General features: G+C 39.7%; 1 protein-coding gene across 10 annotated transcripts in view; it reads left to right on the top strand.

The window, feature by feature from the left end:
* The first annotated feature begins 9,400 nt into the window (after positions 1–9,400).
* Positions 9,401–21,931, top strand: part of UBR2 (ubiquitin protein ligase E3 component n-recognin 2) — a 119,730-nt gene continuing 107,199 nt past the window's right edge. For 2 of the 10 annotated variants that reach the window (XR_012381908.1, XM_073904984.1), the window contains exons 1-2: positions 9,415–9,857; positions 18,565–18,824. Coding sequence is in view for 7 of the 10 variants with exons in the window: in XM_073904984.1 (XP_073761085.1) it covers positions 9,780–9,857; positions 18,565–18,824 (338 nt within the window). In the remaining 3 variants the exon portion in view is untranslated. Of the gene's footprint in view, positions 9,858–18,564; positions 18,825–21,931 lie in introns of those variants that run through there. The other 8 variants (XM_025890495.2, XM_025890497.2, XM_073904987.1 and 5 more) reach the window with 7 other exon arrangements.

A 21,931-nucleotide genomic window follows, 5' to 3' on the forward strand; every position in this document is an offset into this window, starting at 1 on the left:
ATGCTGTAGGTAACTAAACATCTCCATGACCCGTGCTTGATATCCATAATAGCCATGGAAACAGAACGACAGCCTCCAAATCACTTCCAACTTCTAAATCTCACAGAGCACATATAACTGATTTGTCTTAGAGCCCTAGTTGCAAAGGAAGGTGGGAAATGTAGTGTTTAGCTTACCACACTTTGTAGCACATGAAAGCATACCCCAGACGAAATTGGCTGGCAAGCCAATCCACAGCATTTGCTGTAGCAACTAAACTTGTGAATGATGGTTTCTGAGAGGCCAACAGAATAGTACCCTTCCTAGCAGCCTTAAGCCTTTGTCCTTTTTGGGTTGGGTGTCATTGGTTTACTAATGCCCTTGCAAAGCCAGGTGGATAGCAGATCCTTTCTTTCACTCACATAATGACCAAGTACAATCATTCACACACTTTAAAGAGTATATTGCACCTGTCAAGAAAAAAAATATTCATGATACTTGTTTAAAGATGATAAAGAAGACTTTATTCAAAGAGGCTACTACACAATGGGGTTTTGTGGTCGAGGAGAAAGAACAGGCTCAGAATACAACAAGAACAAATAGAGATTTATAGCCAAGGGGCAGGATGGGCTCACAGGGTGGACAATCGTTAAGAGGAAATATCAAAGCTAACAGGATTCTTGCTAGACCAACTCAACCAGATTCTTGCTGAAGGCAGGCTAGTGTTATAAAATATCAAGGATGAGGGATGAGGAATTTGATTAAATATCAAGGCGATCAGACCAAATGTGGGTGATTCCTGCCAAACTGACTCAGCAGAATTCTTGCTAAACTAGAATAAGCGGGCCAAGGACAGATCCCAAGACCTAGTCAAAAACAGGACTCAGAGGAGCTTCTAGGAGACTAGAGGTAGGTCAAGGACAAAGTCTTTGTCACACCCCTCCACACCCAGTGGACAGAAATAATTGGGGAGAGATGGAATGTGCTAGCTGGACAATTCTGCCTCACAGTATGCCATGTGATAATCCTTCCCACATCTGGAAAAAAGACGGTCTTGATTAGCTGCCTTTAGGGAGCAGAAAACCACAAGACTCCTAATGTTCCATTCCCAAGAGATCATTTACATCAGTGACAATAGATATAGAAAAGATAAGGGCGCCTGGGTGGCTCAGTTGGTTAAGCGTCTGCCTTTGGCTCAGGTCATGATCCCAGGGTCCTGGGATCGAACCCCTGTCGGGCTCCCTGCTCGGCAGGGAGTCTGCTTCTCTCTCTGCCTCTGCCTCTCCTGCCTGCTCATGCTCTCTCTCTCTCTCAAATAAATAAATAAAATCTTTTAAAAAAGAAATATTCTTCAAAATCTTAATTTGTTTCTTCATAAAATATATTTATTTGTTTACTTTTTTATTGCCTGAGGACTCTACATACCAGCTGCTTTATAACATTTCTTTTGAGAGACTAGAGGAAACCCACTCAACACCACAAATAAGAAAAAGAAGTTACAGCTGGCTATCATCACTGTCAATTACCTCAGCATCAAAGAGGGAGCTGGATAACCTTGTTCCCAAGAGTGTGTGTGCCCCTCCTAAAATAGGAAGATCTCAGTTCAATGTTTTGAAATAATTCAAGGACAAAAGTTCTCAATCTTTTACCCATGGCCTTTAAGAAGGGCCAACTAGTTATTTTAGGACCTGTCAAGGAAAAAAGAGACTGGATTTTCTCCTACTATTCATGAGTTTGGTTATTTTAATTATGAAAAGTCTAATAAATTAATTTCCCTACAAATGGGTACATGAGGGGAGCAACATGGCATGGAAAGAATATGAGAGCCTCAAAGTTGGAGAGACCTGAGTTCAAATTTCAGCTCTGCTACTAATCTATGTGACTGAATCGATTAGCTATTTTTGCATATAAAACCACTTCAAAATTCAGTGGCTTTAGACAATAATCATTTAATGCACAACTCTACAGGTCAGGAATGTAGGCTAGTTTTCCTGGTCTCCCTGGACTCCCTCACATGCTTGCAGCTACCCACAGGTCAGCAAGGTGACTCTGCTTCCAGGAGTTGGCTAGCCGCTAACCTGTGTACCTCTGTACTCCTTCATGTGGTCTCTCAACCTCCAGCCGGCCAGCCCAACCTTGTTGCCATGGGGAAAGCAGAGGTCCAAGAAAGAGGGTGGGAATGTGCAAGACCACATCTAGGGATCTAAGCTTGGAACTGGCATGCTGTCATTTTCATTGCATTCTATTTACTAAAGCAAGTCACAAGGCCAGCCCAGTTTCAAAGGATGGGAAAATAGACTCAAAGACTGGTAGAGTCACATTGTAGTGGAAGTGGTACGGGGGAGGGCATTAATTAGGGCCATAAAACTGCAATCAAGGGTGCCTGGGCAGTTCAGTCGGTTAAGCGTCTGCCTTTGGCTCAGGTCATGATCCCAGAGTACTGGGATTGAGTCTAACATCGGGCTCCCTGCTCAGCTTCTCCCTCTGCCCTTCACCCTGTTTGTGCTCTCTCTCGCTCGCTCTGTCTCTCAAATAAATAAATAAAATCTTAAAAAAAAAACAACTGCAAACAATCTACCAGAGTGACTTTGAATAAGTTACCTTATGTATATGAGCCTCAGTTTCATCATGTCTTAAGTGAAAATAATAACGCATCTGAAAGGGTTTTAGTAAATAGGAATAATATACCTGTTACAATTACTAGTAAGCACAGCATTTATTTATCTGAAAACTTTTTAAAATATATTTTTTGGGGGGATGGGCAGAGAGAGAGGGCAAGAGAGAATCCCAAGCAGGTCCCACACCCAATGCAGAGCCCCACACAGGTCTTGACCCCATAACCCTGAGATCATGACCTGAGCTGAAATCAAGAGTTGGACGCCCAACTGAGCCCCCCAGGCACCCCTATCTGAAAACTTTCTGCCATAAAGTCATAGCTTTCATATTGTTCTTGATTCATTTCAAGTCTGTTTCAGCCTCAGGGCCTTTGCACTTGCCACATCCTTTGTCTAGAATGCTCGTGTCCCAGATCCTCACGTGACTAACTCTTTTCACTCAGGGCTCAACTCAATTCTTCTCCCCAACCCACTCACATATGCCTCCCTGACCTGGCTATATTTAAAAAGAGTTTGCCAATCTATATGAGCAAGGAATTTCATTATTATTTTAATTACACAAAACACCGAAAAGAGCCAATGAGTTCATCAGTAAGGCTAATACATTATGATGCATTCATATCATGGAATACTATGTAGCTATGAAATTAATGAAGCATTATGGGGTTAAAAAAATCAATGTGGGGGGGGCGCCTGGGTGGCTCAGTCAGTTGAGCATCTGACTCTTGATTTTGGCTCAGGTCATGATCTCAGGATGGAGAGATTGAGCCCCCCACATCACGCTCCGTACTCAGCACAGGGTCTGCTCTCCTTCTCCCTCTCCCTTCTCCCTCCCTGGCTTGCATGTTTTCTATCTATATATTAAACAAACAAACAAACAAATCTTTTAAAAAGATCAACGTGGATTTGTGGTTTACTCACTCATCTGGTAAATATTTACTGAGCATCTGGTATGTCCCAAACACTCTTCTAGGAGTATGAACACCTGCATAAAAACAGGATCCCTGCCTTCATTAAACTCACATTTTAGCTCTTCTGAAAATATGACAAATTTTATCACCTAAATAACCACCACTCCCAACACAAATACCTAGAAATGTTGGATAAAAATATAATAAATAAGATTGTAAATGCATATTTTAAAGATTGGTACCATTCTGATTCTGTTGCCTTTGTGTTTTCTCTTTCTGGAAGTTGGTAGGATTCTCTCTTTGTTCCTGATGTTCTAAAAGGTCCTGATGATTTGCCATGATGTTGCTATATTTATTTATTTATTAAAAATATCTTGTTTGGGGGCACCTGGGTGGCTCAGTCATTAGGCATCTGCCTTCGGCTCAGGTCATGATCCCAGCGTCCTGGGATAGAGCCCCACATTGGGCTCCCTGCTCAGCGGGGAGCCTGCTTCTCCCTCTCCCACTCCCCCTGTTTGTGTTCCCTCTCTCACTGTGTCTCTCACTGTCAAATAAATAAATAAAATATTTTTAAAAAAATAAAAATATCTTGTTTTCAAGTAATTTCTACACCTAACATGGAGCTTGAAGATAGAACCCCAAGAATCGCATATTCTTCCAACTGAGCCAGCCAGGCGCCCCAATGTTGCTAAATTTAAAGCAATTGTTCTAGGTACTGGATGGGCGTCCTCAGTCTAGAATCTCATATATTTAAGTTCTTGCAAGTTTCTTGAAAATCTTCCTTGATAATCTATACTCATTCATTTTTGTTGTTCTTTCTAGAACTCCTGTTATTCAGAGTTTTTACTCTGAATATTTTAAAGATTGGTGCCATTCTGATTCTGTTGCCTTTGTGTTTTCTCTTTCTGGAAATTTGTAGGATTCTCTCTTTGTTCCTGATGTTCTGAAAGTCCAGAACTATGAGAAAATAAATTTCTGTTATTTAAGCCACCCAGTTGGTGGTATTTTGTTATGGCAGCTCAAGCAGTCTAATATAGGGTTCCACTACTCTGATAGATATTCTGCAGAAGACTCTCTCAAACTCCTGCCTGGTAGTTACAAGCCAGCCATTGATGTTCTCAGAGTCAAGTGGAGGGAAATGCACTGAAGTGAGCCTGTTCAGTGGATAGACTTTGAATTAATGCTCTAGTATTTAGTACAGTGTTCCTGTCTTTAGCTGTGCCTGGTGTCTCACATTCCAAAGACTTCAGGTGCAGCCTCACTAGAGGAAAAGCCTCCAGTCTTCTTCCAGGGTGGAAGATGGGGTGATCTAACTTCTTGCTATACAGACTTTCAAACAATGTTCTTGCTTTTATCATCAACTTCACCCACTCTTAGGGTAACATGGGGCTTCAAATTTCTAAGTCTTTCAGAGTTCCGTACATGAATTCACTGGTTTCTGGGTTTTCTGCTAACTTAGGTTTCAGTATTCTCTAATTGCTAAGTCAGTTATTTCTTTTTTTAATTTTATTTTATTATGTTATGTTAATCACCATACATTACATCATTAGTTTTTGATGTAGTGTTCCATGATTTATTGTTTGCGCATAACACCCAGTGCTTCATTCAATACATGCCCTCTTTAATACCCAACTCCAGGCTAACCCATCCCCCCACTCCCCTCCCCTCTAGAACCCTCAGTTTGTTTCTCAGAGTCCATAGTCTCTCATGGTTCATCTCCCCCTCTGATTTCCCCCCTTCATTTTTCCCTTCCTACTATCTTCTTCTTTTTTTTTTAACATATAATGTATTATTTGTTTCAGAGGTACAAGTCTGTGATTCATCAGTCTTACACAATTGCTAAGTCAGTTATTTCTCATCCATTTGCTCCCCACCTTCCGAAATTTTGATGTTGTCATTCCTTAGTCTCTTCCCCACCCCCCACCCTTCACTGTCATGAGGTATTCAATATGTCCTGTGTAACTGCATGTTTTAAATGGCCACATGGGAACATAAGAAAAGACCTTGGATCCAAGAAACACAAACTGAAACTGTGATCCCTATATAAAGCCAGGGCTTCCAAAGGAAAGTAACATCAGTGAAAAGATAGACTAGAAAAACATGCACTGACCTGCAGAGGGAAATGACAAGGAAGATTTTAACCTTCACTCTGAGTAGGAAAAAATATTCTCCTTTAAAAATTTACAAACAGGGACACTGCCACACAATTGAATTTATATTATGAGGGAACCCCAAGCCAAGAAACTGACATAAAAGTTGGTCCTACATATATGATACTCCCAGAGTGCCTGGTCCTGAGTTTATGATGCTTCTAGAATGCCTGGCTTTGCAGAGGCAAATGGAAAACCACTTTGAAGGTACATGCTCTCAACAGAGGCCTCTCAAGTTTCTCACAGCTAATGTTAAATGAATATGATCTCAAAATTCATAATTACAAAGCAGAAAGGAAACAATCATTTAAATGATTAACATGCACACACACAAAGATTAGATTCCCAAGATCTTCATAACTATACCAATCTAATGAACACTACTGAATATGCATATTTAAAAGTATTAAAGATATAAAAAATTTAGAACCATACATAAGTAACAAGACGTTATGAAAGAAGAACAGGGGGTGCCTGGGTGGCTCAGTCGTTAAGCGTCTGCCTGCGGCTTAGGTCATGATCCCAGGGCCCTGGGATCAAGCCCCGCATCAGGCTCCCTGCTCCGTGGGAAGCCTGCTTCTCCCTCTCCCACTCCCCGTGCTTGTGTTCCCTCTCTCGCTGTTTCTCTCTCTGTCAAATACATAAATAAAATCTTTTTTAAAAATGAAAGAACAGGAATAAATGAATTAAATATAATTTCTAGGAATGACAAAGGAAATCACTGAAAATAAAAACTCGGTAGATTGTTCATATCAGATTAGACACAGCTGAAGAGAGAGTTTGCACACTAGAAGATATATCCAGAATGCAGCACAAAATATGGAGGAATGAAAAAGATTAATAGAGAAAAGAAAAGGAAGTCAAACAGAAGTTCCAGAAGGAATAGAATGGTAATATTTGAAGAAATATCTGAAGGTAATACTTGAAGAAATAATGGTTTTGAAGAATTTGTTGACCATATACTCCAATCTGCAAAGGGAATGTCATTTTATACTAAAGAATATATATTGTATAGACCATGTTCTCTGCCTACAATATGATACAACGAGAAAGCAGTAACAAACGATAAAAATATCACACACATTTGAAAAACTTAAGCTATACTATATGGGTCAAGGAAGAAATCATAATAAAATTAGAAAATATTTAGCAATGAATGATAATGAAATCACTACATACCAAAATTTGTGGAATGCAGTCAAAGCAGTAGATAATGGAAATGTATTGCCTTAACAAATCTAGGATTCTAAAGTTGGTCCCCAGGCCAGCAGGATGACACAGGAACTTGATAGAAATGCAATTTTCTATCTCCACCTAAAACCTATTGAATTAGAAATTTTGAAGGTGGGATCTAGAAATCTGTATTATATCAAGAGCTCCAAGCTGATTTTACCTATTTATTTGAGAGAGAGAGACAACAAGAGAGGGAACACAAGCAGAGGGAGCTGGCAAGGGAGAAGCAGGCTCCCCACTGAGGAGGGAGCCCGCTGTGGGGCTTGATCCCAGGATGCTGGGATTATGACTGGAGCCGAAGGCAGACGCTTAATGACTGAGCGACCAAGGCTCCCCAAGACCTCCGGGTGATTCTGACGCATGCTTAAGTTTGAGACCTCTGCCTTAAATGTATATATTGAAAAAAAGAGAAATATTAATAGCAAACATCCAATTCAAGAATTTAGAAAAAACATTAAACTCAATCTAAAAGTAATAGAAGGAAGGAATGTTAACAGCAGAAATTTTCTTTATAATGTACTTTAATGGCTTTAATTCTATTAGGACTCTTAAAGAGGCACTATCTGTGCTTCCAGGTTGTAACAATCCCAGTTTTCCTCCAGCTTGACTCTGACTAGGTAGAGTAACAGTGCAAGGAAATTGGACAAAAAAGAAAGAAACACATAGAAAAACGTTTCAAGATATCTCATTCTAGATACCTATGCAGATATATGCATGCTCTTTTTTCTAGACAGAATCATAAGAAAGTATTAAAAATGATTTTCTTCGGGGAGGAGGAACTGGGGGTAAATGGAGTAGTTTTCATATTTCCTTTTAAAATATTCCTACATGGGCACCTGGCTGGCTCAGTCGGTGGAGCATGTGATTCTTAATCTCTGGATTGTGAGTTCAAGCTCCATGTTGGGCATAGAGCTTACTTTAAAAATAAATAGAGAAATAAATAAAATATTCCTATCGGGGCACCTGGGTGGCTCAATCAATTAAGCATTGCCTTGGTTCAGGTCATGATCTCTGGGTCCTGGGATGGAGCCCCAAGTCCAGCTCCCTGCTTAGCGCAGAGCCTGCTTCTCCTTCTGCATGCCCCCTGCTCATGCGCTCTCTCTCAAATAAATAAATAAAATCTTTAAAAAATATATTCCTATTAAGTTTGAATTTCTATTTTTTTTAAGATTTTATTTATTTGACAGAGAGAGACACAGCAAGAAAGGCAACACAAGCTGGGGGAGTGGGAGAGGGAGAAGCAGGCTTCCCGCTGAGCAGGGAGCCCAATGTGGGGCTCCATCCCAGGACCCTGGGGTCATGACCTGAGCAGAAGACAGACACTTAACCGACTGAGCCACTCAGGCACCTCTTAAGTTTGAATTTCGAATCTTACTTTTATTTTCAAAAGTGATAGCAAGACTTACTTGAAGTATGAGATTATGGGTAATTTTTATTTCCCAATTAAAAAAAGCAAAAACAAACAAAACACTTGGTTAATATTGTTAAAACAATAACAACAAAATATTTCCCTGGATTGGGTCAGATTTTTTTTTTGTTGTTGTTGCCTAATTCACAATCTTCTCAGAATAAATTAACATGCTTGATAAAATGTGTAAGCAATTTTCTGATAAACTCTAAAGGAACTGGGGCACCTGGGTGGCTCAGTCGTTAAGCGTCTGCCTTCGGCTCAGGTCATGATCCCAGGGTCCTGGGATCGAGCCCCACATCGGGCTCTCCCTGCTAAGCAGGAAGCCTGCTTCTCCCTCTCCCCCACTCCCCCTGCTTGTGTTCTCTCTCTTGCTGTGTCTCTCTCTGTCAAATAAATAAATAAAATCTTAAAAAAAAAACTCTAAAGGAACTGAAGATTTGTTCTAAGAAACCCACCCACCCGTCAGTCAAGAGCCTAATTACCTCTAACCAAACATAATTTTCTTTTGTACCTAATTTATTTTTATAAAATGTCTCTATCAAGAGTAAATCTTTTTAGACTTGTTTTGGTAGGCTACTTTTCCTTTGCAGCAACATTTATAATAAATTTTTATAAGTGGCCATAACTAAATTACGTGGAAATTTCTTTAACAGAATTTAAGTATGTTTTAAACCCTTAAAAAAAATCTGGGTAATGTCCACCTCAGTTGCCGTCTAAAAGACGAGGCATGATGAATGACAGGGCCATAGAACCATAGGAATAGAATGTAATTCTTTCATTCTTTCCACGAGTATCTTACTGTCTACCTATGCCAGGCTTTGAAAAGTACTTTAGTGTCTACCACGCGCCAGGCACCGTTCTAGGATCTACGGATACAAACAGGAACAAATGGAGTTGAGGGGAATAAAACTACAGTTCCCACAATGTCTTGCTCTTCTGCTTCTTCCCTGGTGAGCGCTTCTTTTCGCTAGCCTCTTCCCAGGATTCTAGTTGTACAGGAAAGCCCCGCCCGCTTATCTGCCGTTTGCCCATGCTGTGGTTAGAAGTGGACTACAACTCCCATAATGCCTTCATGGGGCACCCTATAAGGGCTCCACCTGCTTCCCGGCCGTGTGGCGGAGGACTACAGTTCCCAGGCTACTCTGCTTCCTCTTTTGGGTGTTATTGCCCCTTTCCCGGTGCCGGACGCGGTAGAAGCTAGCGAGAGTGCCAGGTCCTGGGTTCTCTGTGTCCTTCTCCGGGGCAGGGACGAGGCAGTGACCTGACTCTTGGGCGCCGAGCCCGGGAGGGAGCGCAGGAGGCCGCTTTCCCTCCTGTTCGGCTTACCTCACACTACTCTCCTTCTTCTCCACCCGCGGCCGCCTGGACGACTTCGGACTGACTGCCTGGGACACGGGTGGCAGTCTCGGCAGTTGGGGCTGTGGCGAGGCCGCGGCCCTCGGGGCGGCGGTAGCGGCGTCAGCGCTGGGGAGGAGAGAAGATGGCGTCGGAGCTGGAGCCCGAGGTGCAGGCCATCGACCGGAGTTTGCTGGAATGTTCGGCTGAGGAGACCGCGGGGGTGAGTGCCAGGACCCGGGCGGGGACGTTCGGCCCTCGCAGGCCGCTCCCCGGGGGAGGAACTGACTCCTGGAAATCTTGGAGCAACCCGGCCCAGACTTGGGGCAGCGACCTCGCCGGGCTCTCAGGCCTCGCCTTGTATGTGGGTAACGGGCCGGGGAGGCCACCGAGCCTGCTCCTCTCCTTCCTGTCTTCTAATAGCCGGCCGAGCCGTTCTGTGCGCCAGCCACCTTTGCATTCCCTTTCTGCCTAGGAGAACCGACAGCTCTTCCATTATTCCTCTTTTTTCCCCACACTCACATTAGGTCCCCAGCACGAGGGCCTTTACCCTTTTTGCCAGCCCCTTGAAGACACTTCCTGGTTTGGGGGTATAATCGCCCTACATCTTTTGCCTAATTCCTTTTCCGCAGATTAGGGGAACATTCCCTCCTCCACCGAAACATCCTACTCGAACCGGGTTCCTACTTTGTTCTGGGACTGCCCTAGGCACCAGAGGATGCAGACGACACTGTTTTCCCTTTATCCCCCGTTCAGTTCATTTTTGCACCTATTTGGTCAGTCGACAGCGTTGATGAATGTGCGGAAAGTAGTGTCTGGGCATGTTTACTGAGTGTGAGAAAGCAGTAGTGGAGGCTGGGAGATTAAAAAAAATAATTTATCTAGGAGTTGGGGATAGTTGGGTGGAAAAGAATCGTTACATAACTTCGAGAGAGCAGCTTTCAACAAATAGAAACCAATAAAGTGAGGTTTGGTCACAGCATAGTGGAAGCAGTTAAACCCCAAACTTAAACCACTCAAACCCAGTATTGTTATGAAAGTATATTATGAATATGCTCGTATAAGTAGCAGAGTTATAAAATGATTTCTTTAATAAACTTGATGGCATCTTTGCTCAAGAAGGACCGGGAACACCAATAGAGCAAATTGTCCAGAATGATTATGAATGGACCAAAACAACCTAGGCCTCATCTCTAAGGTCTCCAGTTTAAAAAACTTAGTTTATGGGGAGGGAGTGGCCTTTGAACACTTGTCAACAATCTTAATGTTATGAACAAAATTTTAGTGGGGCCCTTTGGGTTTGTTGGTCAGTGAGGAGTTCTTTGTGTGAATTGATGAGGACCCGAAAGTCAGAGTGGAAGCAATGGACAGGAATAGAGATGAAAAGTTTCCTACCTTGATGAATGATGACTCTTGGATTTTTTTTTTTAAACCAACTTGTTTAGTGTAGGTCTGTTTTCATTTACTTTCTACTTAATATTGCAACAACCCGAGGATTTTCATCCCGCATCTGCCTTTCGTTTATCAGAGATTTGAAAAGAGAAAAGTGTTACAAGTAAACAGTAAAATGGTCAGAATGACAGCTATTTCCAATCTGTCACTGTGTCGATATCCATATTGGTATTTCAATCTGTTGTCTGCCTCAAAGTGTTGTTGTTTTTACTCCCACCAAATTTTGTGCATGTTGGCCCAGGCTGTGTGCTTTATTTTTCCAATTCTGAAAGTGCAAGCTATTGAGTGATTGGAGTTTCTCCAACTTGTTGACGTTCCTGTGGAAACCAATTATAAACGGTGTTAGAGACCAGTGCAGTAATTCTTGTGCAGTGAAATTCTCAGGCAGATGCAGTGGGAGAAGTTAAGGGAAAAGCAATACAAATTTATTAATTTGGACTTAATTTGAGTTTGTAAAGATCACAACCTGAGCTACATTTTACTTTTGTTCTGTTTACTTTTAAATGGCTTTCTGAACAATAAGATGAAAAAATATTTAGTCTAAAGACCAACAAAAGTCCTTAAAGAATATGCAGACTAATGCTAAAATACAAGGTTCTGGGATGCCTGGGTAGCTCAATCATGAAGTGTCAGCCTTTGGCTCAGGTCATGATCCAAGGGTTCTGGGATCAAGCCCTACACATTGGGCTCCCTGCTCAGCGGGAAGCCTGCTTGTCCCTCTCCCACTCCCCCTGCTTGTGTTCCCTCTCTCGCTGTGTCTCTCTCTGTCAAATAAATAAATAAAATCTTTAAAAAAATAAATAAAATACAAGATTCTTCCAGCTATATAACCTGGCCTTATTTTGTGAGGGGTTTATTGTTTGTATTTAGTTAAAACCATGTAACACTTAAAACTGTTCTTTCAGCTTAGGCTACAGCACAGCTCTTTATCACAAATCAAATGAATTAATAAAGTTTTCTCAGGTTAAAAGTAAATTTTAAACAAAGCAGTTATTGCAGACTTTAGACGTTTGTTACTGGTAATTTGTGGGGTCACATCCATTTAAAATTAATAAGGTTAATGTCACTTTTCCGATACTTTATTTACACACTGCTTTATAAATTTCTATTATGAGGAGGAAGGACTTTTTGTGATCTTATGTATCCTAACAAGCATGCCTCACAAATAAAGCATTTAAGCACTCTCTTCAATAATTGTGAGCGCTTCAATTATCTTAAAGAGGTCCTCTCTTCTCAGTTTTCTCCTTTTCTTGGTAGAATTGATTGCACAGCAGTATGACTTTCCCAGCACTTTTCTAGTCTATCTACATTTTTTGCTCCACAGATTTTATTATAATGTGTTCCAGTGGATGATTGTGACTTAAGTACATATATTGTTTTTCCCAAAACCTAAAAGAAATACAAATTCATTATAGAAGTTTTATGTCTGTATTGGATATTTTTTGCTTTTAAGTTTTTTTTTTTTTTTTAAGATTTTATTTATTTATTCATGAGAGACAGAGGGAGAGAGAGAGAGAGAAGCAGAGGGAGAAGCAGGCTCCCAAGGAGCAGGGAGCCCGATGCGGGACTCGATCCCAGGACCCTGGGATCATGACCTGAGCCGAAGGCAGATGCTTAACCATCTGAGCCACCCAGGCGCCCTGCTTTTAAGTTTTGACAGTTTTATACATAATTCACATATATAAATTCAGTTCAGTGGGTTTTTAGTATATTCACAGTTGTGCAACTGTCAACACAATTTTAAAACATTTTCATCACCCCAAAAAAGAAATCCTATACCTATCAGTAGTCACTCCCTGTTTTCCTCTAAACTCCCAAACTGAACTACTTACCTGTTTTCTGCCTCCATCGATTTGCTTATTCTGGAAATTTCATATAGCTGGAATCATAACAATATGTTGTCTTTTTGACATGTTTCTTTCAGTTAGCAAATGTTTTCAAGGTTCAACCTTGTAGTATATATCAATACCTCATTCCTTTTTATTGCCAAATGATATTTCATTATATGAATATACTGTATTTTATTTGTCCATTCATCAGTTGATGGACATTTGGGTTGTTTCCACGTTTTGGATATTATGAATCATGCTGCTGTGAACATCTGTGCCATTTTTGTGGGGACATACATTTTAATTTCTCTTGGGCATACACCCAGGCATGGAATTGCTGGGTTCTATGGTAATTTTATGCTTAATGTCTTGGGGAACCACTAACTGCTTTTCAGAGTGACTGCATCATTTTACACTTTCACCAGCAGTATGTGAGGGTTCCAGAAAATTTCTGCACATCCTTGCCAATACTATTATTGTCTTTTTGATTATAGTCATTCTATTGAGTGTGAAGTGGTATCGCATTGTAGTTTTGATTTGTATTTCCCTTATGACTGTTGATGCTGAACATCTTTTCATGAGCTTATTGACTGTACTTCTTTAGAAGTGTCAATTCAGGTCTTTTGCTTATTTTTAAATTAGATGTTTTTCTTTTATTATTGAGTTTATGTATTATTTTGATTTGTGAATGCTTTTACTTCATTTCTGGAACTCTTAATATGATTTGTTTAAAATTTTTCTTAATATAGGCTTAAAAACTTAATTTCAGCACTAGTGATTATTGTTTTATAATTAACTTACATGTTGGTGATTCTTGTTTGAAAACAAAATCAATGTGGTTAAAGGATACAATTTTAATGGGGTATAGAATAATAATTAGATACTGTAATAAAAGGCTAACCTCTAGGGATTCTTTGATTTTTGTGTTTATCATACTTGCTTTCTATCCCAAGGCTTAAATTTAGCATTCAAAAAAGGAAAGTTCCTGGAAACATTGTCATAACATGTTTACTTTAGTGGAATGAGTTGACAGTTTCTTTACTTCCCTTATGGAGGACTTCTAATAAGATAGTGCTTATTACTTTGTTGTGCACATTGGTGTGACAGCCACAAGTGTCTGAAATAAAGACAAATTAACATGCAACCAAATTAGAAATATCAATAGTTTTTGCTGTTGAAGAAACAGTTATAGTTAGCTTATGTTAGTGAGAATAGGAAAAGTTATTGATTTTACTCTTTTGAGAAATATGTGAGTCATTATGGTGAAAGGTGGCCAAAAAAATTTTTCTTTCTGCTCAGTTTCTCTTTGCAATTTTTTCTAATCTGTACTGTTGCCAGTCACTAATTCAGTATTTCTGGTATAGAATTCTCATGTAAAGGTACTTCGCTTTATATATTGTTTAAATTTAATGAAGTTTAAAATGCCTATTGTAGATTCCAAATCTGTTAGGTGGTTTTAAATTTGAAGCATATGCCTGCTTTTCTTAATCCAGATATTTATATCTTCTTAATAACTTATAATAATATATTACAAACAGTATTTAGGGTGAAATGCTTTACTAATAATAGGTAATATATTACCAGCAAATATTATATACAGTAATGTGCTATATTATATATAACATAATATATAATAAATGTTACAGTAATGTAGTATAAATATATAACATAGTAAATAGTATTATATATAAAATATTTCATATAAGGTTGCTGATTTTTTTTTCCTTAACCAGAAGCTGATACTAGTTTCTGAATTTTTTTAAGGAATCTATGAACAGGGGGTGCCTTATTGGCTCCTTTGGTAGAGTATGCGACTCTTAATCTCCAGGTCATGAGTTCAAGCCCCATGTTGGGCATGAAATCTACTTAAAAAAAAAAAAAGTCTATGAACAAATTTGACCTCTCAGTGCTGTTGGAGCCACAAAACACATAAGTTCTTTTAGAAAGCATCACCTTTTATTCTCCCTGGATTAAAATGCTGTAAAAGTGGTTTTAAGAAAAATGGGAACATCAAATATTAAAAAAACCCAAAAATTGTTGTTAAAATAAAACCTTTAAATGTGTTGTAAATTAACATTGCCTGAAGTATACCTTTCTAGGATCATAGGAGTGAATTCTTTGAATCTTAAAGCTTAATTTTTTTATCCAGAAACAAGTTACTTAGGATAATTTGACTATCTTCATTGATATTTTGAAATAGGATTTCGGACAATGGGTGAAAAACTAGACATTTACCCTTAGATGTGGCCAAAAAAGTATTTTTTAGCTCAGAGAATTAGATTTTAGGTTGTTTGTTGGTTGATGACTCTTCTCCTTTTACTATTGACTACTTTTTTTTAACCCGTCCTTTTTTTTTTTTTTTAAAGATTTTATTTATTTGACAGAGACACAGCGAGAGAGGGAACCACAAGCAGGGGGAGTGGGAGAGGGAGAAGCAGGGAGCCCTTTGTGGGGCTCGATCCCAAGACCCTGGGATCATAACCTGAGCCCGCAGGCGCTTAACGACTGAGCCACCCAGGCGCCCCTGACCCATCCTTTTATAATTGCTGAACTTTGTGTGTGTGTGTGTGTAATTTTGATTGCAAATCACTTCTTTAAAGAGAGATAATCCTTAATCCTGTGGGATTATCTCCCAAGAAGTGCTGTTGTTTTAAGAGTAATTTAGTCTCTTTCTCCTTGCATAAAGCAAACAATTAAATTGGTAACATTTGAAGAAGATAGTTTCTCTTCAGGGGTGAAAAGTTTTTCACTGTGTTCCCTGCGAAGCTTCAATTCAGATCCTTAATTTACAAACAAAATTTTTACATTTTTAGTACACATGAAAATATGAGGTTGACTAGAAAGTTAATATATATTACCTCAGGAATACTTAAAATCTCTCTCTATATATAGTTATTTTTAGAAGGAAGGAAGTGGGTGAAGACTGTACAGGAGTTAAAATGAAGACCTTATACTGTTTCACGGTGTTAGACATTACTGGAACATAAACTCTTTTAACAAGGATGTAATGTGAACTTTGGTTGTAATCCATAGGTAAACATTGGGCCTATGAGTTAGCAGTTCTGTTACCTGCATCTTTGTAGAAGTGATCCTTTCATGTATTCTGATTTTAAGTTTTTACCTGGTTTAGAGCCAAAATAAGTAGCAGTTATACAAAGCAGTATGGGGACAAATAAACATACAGACAGAATTGACAGGGATAAATGACAATACAGGGAAAAGACTTAAGATATAAGGAAAGAAAAAGGGAAAAGAAAGGAGGTAGTTTGAAGGATGCCTTATCTAGGGCTTAATTTAGCTTGGTTTTTAGAGACTGCAGGCCTGGATCTATTATCTCTGCTTTCATTAAAGCCACAAGGAGCATCTTTCAATGTTATATGACAGTAAGTAGTATAAACATATTTACAGTCATTCAGTTAACAGATTTTACTAAATGCCCACTGGGGCTGGGTTCTGTTTTAGACCTAGGGGAAGTGGGAACAGGTGGTGGGAGTGAGGAATGGGCTGAGCAGGCATCTTAGAGAAAGTGAAACATACACGGAGTTCTGAAGAATGAGTAGGAAATAGCCTGAAAAGCAGAGAGAGGAGCACTACAGGTCAGGAGGAGGAAAAAAGTATGACAGAGGCAAAGGACCTTATAGACCCTGTTGGGGACTTGACTTAATCCTAAATACAAGGGGAAACTGAATGACATGATCAGATTGACGTTTTGCAAGAATCGCTCTGGTAGTGAGGTTGGAAAATGGACTGTACAAGGGCAAGACCAGCGGGGATGACATTTTTGCACTAATCTTGGTAAAGTGGGGTGGGGGTTTTGGACCAGAGTAGTGGGGATGGTGCCTGTGGAAATGGAGAGAAAGAAATAGAGTCAACAGGTTATTTAGGAAGCCTAGTAGACAAGACATGATCAATTGGATGTTGGGTTGAAGAAGAAGGAAGATTTTCAGGTTTTTCTGGTGTGGATACTTAGGTAGATGCTTGTATCTAAAATAGGGAAAGGAAGTGGAGAAAATGGGTTTTTGAGGAGGGGTAGTGGAGATCATAAGTTCAGTTTTAGACCTGTTGAGTTGGTGTTTGAATCAGGAGAAACTTTCTTGTTTCTCTCTACACTTAACAATACTTGTGGCCGCCGAATATGAGTTTTTTTCCCCATACCAAGCAATTCTCTAAATCCCCACAGACACCAAGTGGGTGTCTTACAGTTCAGTTCAATTCTGATACCATACACCTGGAGTTAGCATCAGATCCCAGAGATTAAGGGCTCAGTCCCATGAGACTGACCCCCTCACTACTTAAGATGCCAATCGCAAGCAGTGGGTCCTCAGGTTACCTAGCACTTCTATCTGACTTGACTACAAATTGAGGGTTCCCATGACCCCCCTTTGGGTTCAGTAATTTGCTAGAATGGCTCACAGAATTCAGGGAAATGGTTTATTTACTAGATCACTGGTTTATGGTAAAATGATACAACTCAGGAACAGCAGGTGGAAGAGATGCATAGAGCAAGGTATGTGGGAAGGGGTTCAGAGCTTCCATGCTGTATCTGGGTGCACCAGCACTTCTGTGTTCACCATTCCAGAAGCTGTTTGAACCCCAACATAGAAATTTTTATGGAAGCTTCATTATGTAAGCATAATTGAATAAATCATTGGCCATTAATGATTAGCTTAACTGCCACCCCCTTTCCCCTCCCTGAGGTTGGGGGTGGACGTTGTTATTTCCAACCTTCTTATCACATGGTTTGTTCCCTTGGCAACCAGGTCTCCATCCCTAGGGGCTTTCCAAAAGTCATCTCATTAACCTCAGCTCTAGTTCAGAAAAAGGAGATTAATTATCACAGGTAGTTGGACATAAAAGTTTGGGACAGAAAAGTGGCTTTTGTTTTTGAGCAGGGAGAGCAAAGGGGAAAGGATTTACAGAGAGGTTGATCAGGGAAAGAAGGCATAATTGATATAACAAAGACTCTTGTAGACTTCTATTCATAAGAGAGTGGTATATCATTTATTAATGAGAAGTGTAAGTAGGTATAGTGTAAGACTGTTCATGTTCACTGCATGCTCTTCCTATCAGCAAACTGACATGAGAATCCAAATCACAGTCAGTATATCATTTGAGCAAAGCGTTAGAAAGGAAGTCAGATGGGCATAATGGCTCGTGTCTTATACGATGATTTGTTGTGGTCATTTTCTTATAACTGCCTACAGAAGGTTGCTTCAAGAGTAATTTTGAGGAGAGGGATCATTTCACTTTAAGTAAAGTAGAATTCTGAAATTCTTGGCATTTTATTTTAAGATTTTATTTATTTATTTGACAGAGAGATAGCAAGAGCAGGAACACAAGCAGGGGGGTAGTGGGAGAGGGAGAATCAGGCTTCCCGCAGAGCAGGGAGCCCCCAGGACCTTGGGATTGTGACCTGAGCCGAAGCAGATGCTTAACAACTGAGCCACCCAGGTGCCCCAGTACTTGGCATTTTAATAAAGTTCTAAATGAATTTTACCCTTTTTGGAAAGAAAACATAGAGTTATGAGGGATGTCAACAAAATAATTTATATGACTCTCTTATCATTGAATATATAGTATGTTTATCCACATTAGCAGTTTGACATTATTTAAACCTAATTTTTCTTTTTCTTTTTTTTTTTTTTTAAGAAATGGCTGCAAGCAACTGACCTCACTAGAGAAGTGTACCAGCATTTAGCCCACTATGTACCCCAAATCTACTGCAGGGGTCCCAACCCTTTTCCACAGAAGGAGGACATGCTAGCACAGCATGTTTTGTTGGGACCAATGGAATGGTACCTTTGTGGTGAAGATCCTGCATTTGGATTTCCAAAACTTGAACAAGCAAACAAACCATCTCATCTTTGTGGTCGTGTTTTTAAAGTAGGAGAGCCTACATACTCTTGCAGGTAAAATATTGTAATTTTCTTTCTAAAAGGCTTATTTTTACTTTTTTTCCTGAAACCTTATGTTTTTGTTTTAAAATTATGAAATACATATATATGTTAAGAAAGTCTACACAACAAATATATATGGTTTATTAAATAATCATGAAACAAATATTCACGTAACTATTTTCCAGGTCAAGAACTAGAACATCGTCAGCATTCCAGAAAACCACAGAATGCTTTCTTCCTTCCCTGTATTTAACTGCTGCCCTGACTCTTGTAATAATCACTTCTTTGCTTTTCTTGATAGTTTTCTAGTTAGTGATTTTTTTTTTTAATGTTGAGAATTGAATATACAAGGACAGAAGATGGAGAAGAAGGTGCCCTGTCTCCTTTAAAACCATCTATTCCTAGTTCACAGAACTAGTCATTGTCAACAGTTTCTTATGTATCTTCCAGAAATTTTTTATGCATATTCAAGCCCATATATATGGCTATCTTATACATACATGCAAACATACATACAAAAGGGAGTATGTCTTATATATTCTGGGCTAAATTTTCCTTTCTCTGTTTAACAAAATCTTGACTTCTGTCCATATCAGCTGATATAGCTAGATAATATTCCATTGCGTGGATATACTATTTATAGAGGCATTATGTAACATTTCCTTAACACTTTTTCCTATAAGACTTAAATTTAGTAAGTTCAATTTTGGTTAAGGCCTATAGGTTTCTATGGTAGTCTTTCTTTATAAGCATGGTTAGAATACCAGTGGAGATCTTATATTTTGAAATACTGTTAGATTTAGTTTCTTGTTTGTCTTTATAAAAACTTCTTTGAGGGCGCCTGGGTGGCTCAGATGGTTAAGCGTCTGCCTTCGGCTCAGGTCATGATCCCAGGGTCCTGGGATCGAGTCCCACATCGGGCTCCCTGCTCCTTGGGAGCCTGCTTCTCCCTCTGCTTCTCTCTCTCTCTCTCCCTCTGTCTCATGAATAAATAAATAAAATCTTTAAAAATAAATAAAATAAAATAAAAAATAAATAAAAACTTCTTTGAGTTCTCTATTGATGTTTGAAGGAATAGATTTAGTATAATGTCACGATGTACAGACAAGGAAACTGAGATCCACTTGTTCCAATAATGTCTTTTGTAGCAAAATGGTCCATTTCCAACACATGTATTTGAATGTCATATCTTTTTTTTTTTTTTTAATAAAGATTTTGGACACAGCAAGAGAGGGAACACAAGCAGGGGGAGTGGGAGAGGGAGAAGCAGGCTTCCCACTGAGCAGGGAGCCCGATGCGGGGCTCGATCCCAGGACCCTAGGATCTTGACCTGAGCCAAAGGCAGGTGCTTAACGACTGAGCCACCCAGGCACCCCTAAGCCAGTTATTTTTTTAAATGTCCATTTAGGTTTGTCTGACCCACTTTATGATTGGAGTCAGGTTGCATCTTTCACAGGAATATCACAGAAATCACATGTTCTTATTCTCATTTTACACTATCAAGTAGCATGTGATTTTGATTTGTTTGATAACTGGTGCTATTAATTTTGATCACTTGATTAAGGGGTTGTCTACAAGACTTCTCTACTGTGAAGTTACTCTTTTACCCTTTGTAAACAGTAAGTATTTTGTGGGGAGGTACTCTAAGCTATTAAACATCCTGTATCTTACCAACATTCATTTTATTCATTTTTTTTATTTCAGTATGTATTCATGGAAGCCCATTATTCCTGTGTTCAAATAGTTCTAGATTTGACCATTTGAGGCCCTTCAAGCTGTCTTCTTTGTTCTTTTCATGTCCCCATCATTTTTGAACACTTCCGTGTTCTAACACAAGATGTTTAGGGCATATCTTGGACTTCCTCCTGCCCCAGACCTGAAATCAATCATTTCTTTAAGGAGCCTGGTTCCTTTTCAGTAGACATTAGTGTTAAGAAATAAGATACTAGGTGTGCTTGTTGCTATTGGTATGTCACTAATCCCAGGCCCTCTCAGTAGATCTGTAATTTATATATGTCTACAGATATATTGAAAATCATGCATTTACAGTAATCTCTCCAGTTTCAGTCCAATGCCATAGGCTTCTCTCTTGTTTCCTCCCTTTGATGAATCTGATTTTCATTATCCTGGAAAAATTTATTTGATGATTTACTTATATACAACCATTTTTTGCTGCTGCTGCCACTGCCTTATCCCATTTGGGCTGCACACCCTATGCTGGGTCATGGTAGCCTTCCCCCACCCCTCGTTAGGGCAGATCTAAAAGAAGTTTTTAAGACACATGGTCACGGCCTTTGTGTTGAATCAGCTGGATGTCTGCTCTGACAGGAAGTCCAGAGTCCTCTAGCGCTGTTTGCTGGACTTGAGGTATCTTTGTGGCACTCTTGATTCCATAGCAGCCATTCTCTGAAGAGTGTCACCCGCTGTGTGTGCAGCCCAACCCTCAACCAAGAAATCATTCGTAGGTGACCTCCACATAGACTTCTGTCCTTTCCTGGCCCCTCCCGTCCTCATACATTCCTGTTCTGGTGCCCTGACCCAAGGCTTCTAGCTCTTTTACCTGCTCCCAAATTTGATCTTGTCTCAGCTCAGTGGGACCGTCCTGCACTGCTTAGATTCTAGCTCACGGTGCCACAGGTGGGAATTTACCCCCTCAGTGAGAGAGCCTTATGGATTCATTTAGTTTTATGGCTGTGTAGAGTGGGAGGCTGGTTGAGTACCAGTTACTCTGCTGTAACCAGAAGTGGAAGTCCCAATATTTATTTTTTTAATTATTGTTATGTTAATCACCATATATTACATCTTTAGTTTTTGATGTAGTGTTCCATGATTCATTGTTTGTGCATAACACCCAGTGCTCCATGCAGAATGTGCCCTCTTTAATACCCATCACCAGGCTAACCCATCCCCCTACCCACCTCCCCTCTAGAACCCTCAGTTTGTTTTTCAGAGTCCATCGTCTCTCATGGTTCGTCTCCCCCTCTGACTTACTCCCCTTCATTCTTCCCCTCCTGCTATCTTCTTCTTTTCCTTTTCTCTTAATATCCCAATATTTATTTTAACAAAGAAAGTCGCTTATGTTTGTGGAGCACCTTCTAGGTGCCACATTTAATGCCAGG

The sequence above is a fragment of the Callorhinus ursinus genome, unplaced genomic scaffold, assembly GCF_003265705.2.
Source record: "Callorhinus ursinus isolate GAN/ISIS: 27379988/994484 unplaced genomic scaffold, GSC_fseal_2.0 scaffold22, whole genome shotgun sequence".
Classification (NCBI taxonomy): Eukaryota; Metazoa; Chordata; class Mammalia; order Carnivora; family Otariidae; genus Callorhinus; species Callorhinus ursinus.